General features: G+C 47.6%; 1 protein-coding gene across 1 annotated transcript in view; it reads right to left on the bottom strand.

Moving 5' to 3' along the window:
- The window catches only part of LOC111960883 (brevican core protein-like), a 39,404-nt gene that overhangs the window by 16,913 nt on the left and 15,256 nt on the right, over positions 1-7,235 (bottom strand). Inside the window, exons 7-9 of the mRNA XM_023983049.2 lie at positions 3,347-3,907; positions 461-639; positions 152-321 (exon numbers count right to left, since the gene is read on the bottom strand). Of these exons, the coding sequence (XP_023838817.1) occupies positions 152-321; positions 461-639; positions 3,347-3,907 (910 nt within the window). The remainder of the gene's footprint in view (positions 1-151; positions 322-460; positions 640-3,346; positions 3,908-7,235) is intronic.

Here is a 7,235-nt window from a genome sequence, read left to right as displayed (position 1 = left end):
TGAAGTTGTGTGACTGTCTGTGTCTCTGTCTGTGTCTCTGTCTGTAGTTGTGTCTCTGTCTGTAGTTGTGTCTCTGTCTGTAGTTGTGTCTCTGTCTGTAGTTGTATCTCTGTCTGTGTCTCTGTCTGTGTCTCTGTCTGTAGTAGTGGACTCTCTGGTCTCTCCAGTATGAATGGTTCCATAGTCAAAGGGAGTGAGGCTCTCCTCCTCCTCGTCATGATCCATCTCTTCTCCCAGTTCACTGTGGACTGGTGTGGCCGTCTCAAACTGGTCTCCTCTCGCCTCCTGCTCCTTCCCCGGCAGCTCTGGCTCCAGAGTCACCTAAATGAATGAATTCATTTTCATTTTCCTGTTGTGTCACTTTATGCAACCCATCCTGATTATGCTTTTCTACTTCCATTGTCCTTGAAAGAGAGGCTGAATATATCTCACAAATCCAGACAACCACAGTAAATCTGACCTGGTGTTTCCCGTTGATGAAGCTGAGTGTTGGGGGGAGAGTGATGGGATGGATACTGTCAGAGTCCTCGCTGCCCTGGATGGCCTCAGTCTGGATGAATGGGAAGGCCGGGATGAGAGGGGACTGGAAATCTCCATTACCCCCTAGAGGCTGGCCAAGGATCTGCAGGATGTGGTCCACTGGAAACACAGGAGCAACACAGGGAGAAGTCAGAAAGTGTGTGTGTGTGGGTTGGTTCTATCCTAGTGGGGATAGTAAAACAATAACAATTCTCCCTTGTGGACATTTCCCACGATGTTGATGATGATGTGCTTTCTTGCATGGTGGGGGGGGGGCTGATTCCAGAAGCTGCTCATTTGACTGCTACATAAAATACCAGCCCCTCGTAGCACGCTTGGACAGCCTCTGATATACTGTGATACTTATATTTGGCAGTCTCAGCCACATTCATAGGCTTGCAGTACGTGGCCTCCAGACCCAAGCAAAGCAGTTGGCTAGGTACTGCTCTGTTTCAGCTGTTAGAGGCAGCCTAGCTGTTTGGAGAAGGAGGTTTCTTTATCTTTCAGTGTCCATGTATACCTCTTGAAATCTACATTGTGGATCCAAATAAGGTAATGTGTGTGTTGTGGTGTAGTGTGTGTGTGTGTGTGTGTGTGTTGTGTGTGTTGTGTGGTGGTGTGGTGTGTGTGTGTGTGTGTGTGGTGTGTGTGGTGTGGTGTTGTGTACATCTCTGTGTGTGTGTGTGTGTGTGTGTGTGTGTTGTGTTGGTGTGTTGTGTGTGTGTGTGTGTGTGCGGCGTGCGTGCGTTGCATCAGGACCTGCAGATCCTGCAGATTAAGGTTACCAGAACACCATGGGGAATCCCTCATGCACATTGCTGATAATTTATAATTGTTTCAGCATTGCAATTACATCCACAAAGAGTGGGTCGATCCGAGACAGACGTATTACTGGAACAAGGCAGGTTGTGTGTCTTCATTAGGTCTTTATGGTACACATGGAACATATAATGTGGAACGGGTGCAAGGGGAGCACATATGGACAGGCAGCACTAAACACTGAGGTTAGTTATATCTCTGGGGACAAATAAAAACCGTGACGAGATGGTATAATAAATCATTTAATCTGTGTTGTGTGTTTGTGTGCGTGTGCATGTGTGTGTGTGTGTATTATGTATATATATATATATATTATATATAATAATATATATATATAATAATATATATATCCGGCCTAGCGGTTAAGAGCGTTGGGCCAGTAAACTAAAGGTTACTGGTTTCAAATCCCTGAGCCGACTGGGTGAAAGATCTGTCGACATCCCTTGAGCTCCTGTAAGTCCCTCTGCATAAGAGCATCTAATAAATTACTTAAATGTGTGTGTGTGCATGCGTCAGACTAACATCTTAATAAAACCACTCCCAACCTAAAGAGGTGTCCAATTGTGACCTGAATCAAAAATATCTACTATATGTGAAACAGGATGTGTGAACCATAATACTATATATTTCAATTTCTCAATTTCCTCTAATGTAGAAACAGTGGGACTATAACCCACTTAATAACTGACTCTTATTGAGTTACTGGTGAAATGTTACCTAATACAATATGCCCCTTTAATAATAAACAATAGCCATTCATAAATGTTATACCTTGGATGGGGGTAGGGGAGCAGGGTCGACTCACGCACATCAAAGGGGAAAGGGGAGAGGCACGGGGACAGGGAGTTAGGGGGATGAAGGTTGGAGAAGGAGGGAGTAATTAGTTGACAATGATTACATCGCTGATTGATTAAAGAGTCTCTGCCATTTGACCTCCGGGCTGTGTGTGTTCCAAGTTTAAGTTTCAAGTTTTTATGGTCGTAATGTACATGATACACATGGTATACACCATCCAACAAATGCTTAGGCCTACTTGCAGTTGTGTGTGTGTGTGTGTGTGTGTGTGTGTGTGTGTGTGATGTGTGTGTGTGTGTGTGTGTGTGTGTGTGTGTGTTAATGTGTGTGTGTGTGTGTGCGTGTGCGTGTGCGTGTGTGCATCCGCGTGCGTGTCTTTCTCTCTTTTTCGCTCTCTCTGGAGGACCAAGTTAAGACCAACAGATTCTGTTTGTGCAGAATGTGATGTGTTTGCATGTAAACTGGTGTTGCTTGTAAATGGACAGGGGTGATAATGATACAACTTCCCTATCAAAACAAGACTTAAAACACCTAGAAAGCATCCAGAGCTCAACCTCGTCAAGCCACACATTTCCTCAAGGCATGACTGCAAGCACTCACACACACACGCAGCTAAATGAGGTCAGCCCTGAATCTAAAAATGCTCCCACAGATCCTGAAGTCCTACAGCAGCCAAGGCTTCCTGACATGACAGATCTCAGAGACCCCTTGTAAATGTGTCTTGTGTGGTAATCTGGAGATATGAATATATTATGGAGATGTATCAGGTCAGTTTAGGTCACAGTTGTCCAGCAGTAGCCTGGTTTAAGAGTGGTCACTGTCTCCTTCCTGTCCATGGCACACACACTCTTTAACAGTGTGTCCTGTATACTCTCTTTCCATGCGATCTCTCTATTCTGTCTGCCTACAGAGCATCAATAGAAGCAGGCCACTGTGGGTACAGCGAGTACAGAGTCCTTCAGCACACAGTCACCCACAGAGACTCAGAATATTAGAGTACACAACAGAAGTTATTAAAGTCACTTCACAACAAGAGGGCTGAGACACTGCATAGTTTGGTGATACAATCATGAGGAAAATCCCTCTAAACACAGGTGTTACAGTGTGTCTACTTAGCAGTCCTGAGATAAGAGTTAGGTTGGTTGTGAAGTACATGAAACAATATTGTGTTGATCTCCACACCATGTCACTAGAGTCAACAGTAAACTCTCACCTGTTTGGTTCTTGTCATGCACGTTGACAATGATGAGGTGGAAGGGTGGTTTGGTGGGAGATGCCTCATGAGGGATCTCCACGCTGTATGATTGGTCCACGCTGTATGATTCCGTGGCTCCTGGTATGCTATGGGTTGTTGTTCTAGAGCTCTGGCCCTCCTCCTCCTTGTAGACCACAGCAGGCTTCTGTCCTGTCACTCTGTCCCAGCCTGGTTGGCCCTGCTCTGGGGTGACCGACCCTGGACGTCCTGGGTAACCTGGTTGTCCTGGGCGTGAAGGGTCTGATCCCATCCCTGTCCCGGCCATGAAGCCCTGTGTAGGAATCACTACTACCCTGTCCTCCCCCTCACTTCCCCCATCACTACTGCTCCCCTCCCCACTCCCACTGCTCTCCCCTCTGCCTGAGCCTATCTGAGTCTCTCCCTCTCCCACCTGGTCTCCCCCCTGGTTGATGTCGAGGTGGGGGTGGATGGGCTGGGAGTGGGTGGTGGGGAGAGGGGGCAGCTGCATAGGGAACAGGGTATCACCCCAGCTTGGGACTGACTCTACCTTGGTCAGGTCTGGGCCAAAGTCATCCACGTCATTCTCAGGGAACAGAGTGGTACCAACAGAGGAGTCTGTCTTTCTGCCTGTAGTTATGTCTTCTGTAGTTCTGTCTTTGTCTATTGTCGTGTAGTCAGTGGTGTGATGTTTGTGTTTGGTGGTGTGTGTTCTGTCAGTAGCTGTGTGATGTCTGTCTGTGCCTGTATAAGCTGTCTCATGTAGTCCACCTGCATGCTGACTTCTGTCTTGCTCTGCAGTAGTCTGATGTGGTCTGTCTGTGGGGTGAGGTTTCTCTGTAACTGTGTGAGTTGGGTCTGTAACTGTGAGGTCAGTTCTGGCTGTGTGAGTTCTGTCTGTAAATGTGTGGTCAGTTCTGGCTGTGTGAGTTGGGTCTGTAACTGTGAGGTCAATTCTGCTGTGTGATTCCTTCCGATAACTGTAGTGGTCAGTCTCTGTGCTGAGTGATTCTGTCTGTAAACTGGCTGTGGTCATTGCGGCTGAGTGTGTTCTGTCGTAAACTGTGTGGTCCATTCTGTCTGAGTGAGTTCTGTCTTAACTGTGTGTCCGTTCGGCTGTGTGATTGGGTCTGTAACTGTGGTGGTCAGTCTGCGCTGTGTGAGTTGGTCTGTAACTGTTGGTCAGTTCTGGCTGAGTGAGTTCTGTCACTGTGTGTCAGTTCTGGCTGAGTATCGGTCGTAACTGTTGTCACGTTCTGCTGATCTGTCTTCTGTCTGTAACTCTGTTGGGTCAGTTCTGGCTGTGTGAGTTGGTCTGTAACCGTCTCGGCAGTCTCGTATTAGTGAATCACGGTCTGTAACTGTTGTCAGTTCTGCCTGTTGGTAGATGCTTCAGGTTGTCTGGTAGCTGTCTTGTCTGCGAGCGTCTTGGTCGTCACAGGTCCAGGAGAGTGATCTCGGGTTCTTCCCGCAGAGACCGAGACGGAGATGCTGAGTGTCACAACACCTTTAACAGGAACACTATACCCCCACTGATAACAGTCAAGTACATAATGTTCAGATGAACCATGGGTCAGATGAGGGTTAGATGGGGCAGATATCTCAGATGATGACCATGGCGTCAAGATTGGGTCAGATGTTTCGATGCTTGCTCATTATAAATAAAAAACTAACAAGAATCTCAACGTTAACAGAGAATGCTAAACATGTTTGTCAGAACAGAAACCGTGTCAGCTCACACAAACAGCTGTAAAAGCAATCCAACTCAGAGTTTTATTTTTAAAGAGAGACGTCAGCCGTCAAGAAAAACCAGTGGAAGTCAGTGCCATGTGTCAGTGCAGTGGTGTCAGTCTGTCAGGATAATAACCTCTCTCTCTCTAACTGCCAGGAGGTCTGTGTTTTTAGACAGCATGGTGTCTGAACTGTGCCAAAACGTGCTGTTTACAACAACTGTACACCTCCAACCTCCTTTTTCCCTTGAGAGATTCTTTGGCATAAGCACACACACACACACACACACACACACACACACACACACACACACACACACACACACACACACACACGGGCAGCTGACACATGTTAACCTTATTGACACACGGTAATGTATATATTCCATTTCAGCACCCCACCTCCTCTCAAAATGTTGAGGCCATGTATAGATGAAGGAGCTGGGACCCCCCCCTTACCCCTTCTCGCTCCCTCTCTCTCTTCCCCAACCTTACGTTTTCTCTTTCCCTCTCTCTCTCTCAGTCGTTCAATCCCTCTCTCCATCACTTTATTGTCCTCTCCACCCCCACCTCCCTCTTTCTCTCTCTCTGTGTGAGTGTTGGGGGCGTTTATAGCTGGCATTACTCTGAGCAGAGACCCTCAGGGGAGTTAGTAAGCTTCTCACTCACACTGTGAGGGGACCAGCTCCTGCTTAGCTCCAGCCCAGGTCTGATGTCATGTGTTTGGCTGGGCCAGGCCATCTGGTTGGCTGGGCTGCAGTCTGTCCCCTGTCCCTATAGCTATGTCACGTCCACTGTGCATGAGGCAGCTCACATATACTGTACGTTCTGAGCTGTATAAATCACTACCACACTGTCAGAGACCTTACTGTTTCAGGTGGGAATTATGTCATGGATTTCATTTTCTGGTATTTTAGAAACCAGTAGATTGCAACATAATATTTTGTTCCTGGAAAAAGAAGGTTGCAAGTGCGTAAATCTATTCTGATGATGATGATGATCATGATGATGATAATGATACTCCTGGGCAAGTAAGACTTGCCTGCTCGCTCTCCTACTCAGTATCTCTCTCTCCCTCCTCTTTTTCTTTCTCTCTCGTTACACTCTCTCTCTGGGAAGGGGCCAGCTGTAGTGCATTAGGGACCTGTCCTGTTTCTGTCTTAGAAAGCATGAGTTGGGTTTTCCCCTCGTAAAAAACACACAGCCCCAAATGTGAGGAACAGGAGAGAGATATAGTTAAACAGAGCCCTATTTCTCTGCAGAACTCATCCACCTTGCAACACCACACTATAAACTTGGGTTCCTAACTGTAACTGGGTCTCTGCTGCGACCCACCTACAGTTTTTAAAGTTTTCTAGTGACCCAACAAATCAGAGCCATGTTTCGAGCCAGGATCCAGTCTTAAGCCCTGACGCTTAAAGAATTGGCCTTAACCAACCATGTTGGAGACATTGGGCTAAATCAGCCATGGAGTTGGAGACTGTAAGGTAGGGAGAGGGTTGAAGAGGTAGGGGAGGTTGGAGACTGCAGTATGGCAGGGAAGCAGGGACAAGAAGGGGAGGTTGGAGACTTGGAGACTGCAGTAAGGCAGAATAATGGGAGGTAGGAGACTGCAGACAACAGCAAGGCAAGTAGAAGAAGGAGATGTTGCAGACTGCAGATAAGGTAGAGAGAGGATGGAGAGGTTGGAGACTACAGTAAGGTAGAGAAAGGATGGAGAGGTTGGAGACTGCAGTAAGGTAGAGAGAGGATGGAGAGGTTGGAGACTCGAGACTACAGTAGGTAACCGAGCAGGATCGGAGAGGTTCGGCGCATCCCCAGCCACCCACTCGCAAGAGAGCCCGGCTCACCGCACGCAGCCAGGTATCGGAGGGTTGGACTGCAGTAAGGTAGAGAGGATGGAGAGGATCTGGGATAGTAACGGTAGAGAGGGATGGAGATTGAGCTGCAGTAAGTGAGAGAGGATGGAGAGGTTGGGACTCTGAGCCGATAGGACAGAGGAGAGATGGAAAGTTGGAGACTGCAGTAGAGAGTGTAGAGAGGATGGAGAGGATCTAGGATGACTCAGTAAGGCTACAGAGAGAGGATGAGCGGTTGGAGAATCGCGTAAGGGCTAGAGAGAATGGACTGGAGAGGTTGGCGATGGAGTACGTAGAAGA

The sequence above is a fragment of the Salvelinus sp. IW2-2015 genome, linkage group LG4q.1:29 (assembly GCF_002910315.2).
Source record: "Salvelinus sp. IW2-2015 linkage group LG4q.1:29, ASM291031v2, whole genome shotgun sequence".
In the NCBI taxonomy this organism is placed as follows: Eukaryota; Metazoa; Chordata; class Actinopteri; order Salmoniformes; family Salmonidae; genus Salvelinus; species Salvelinus sp. IW2-2015.
The sequence above is the reverse complement of the archived record's forward strand: the minus strand, read 5'-3'. Positions and strand labels throughout refer to the sequence as shown.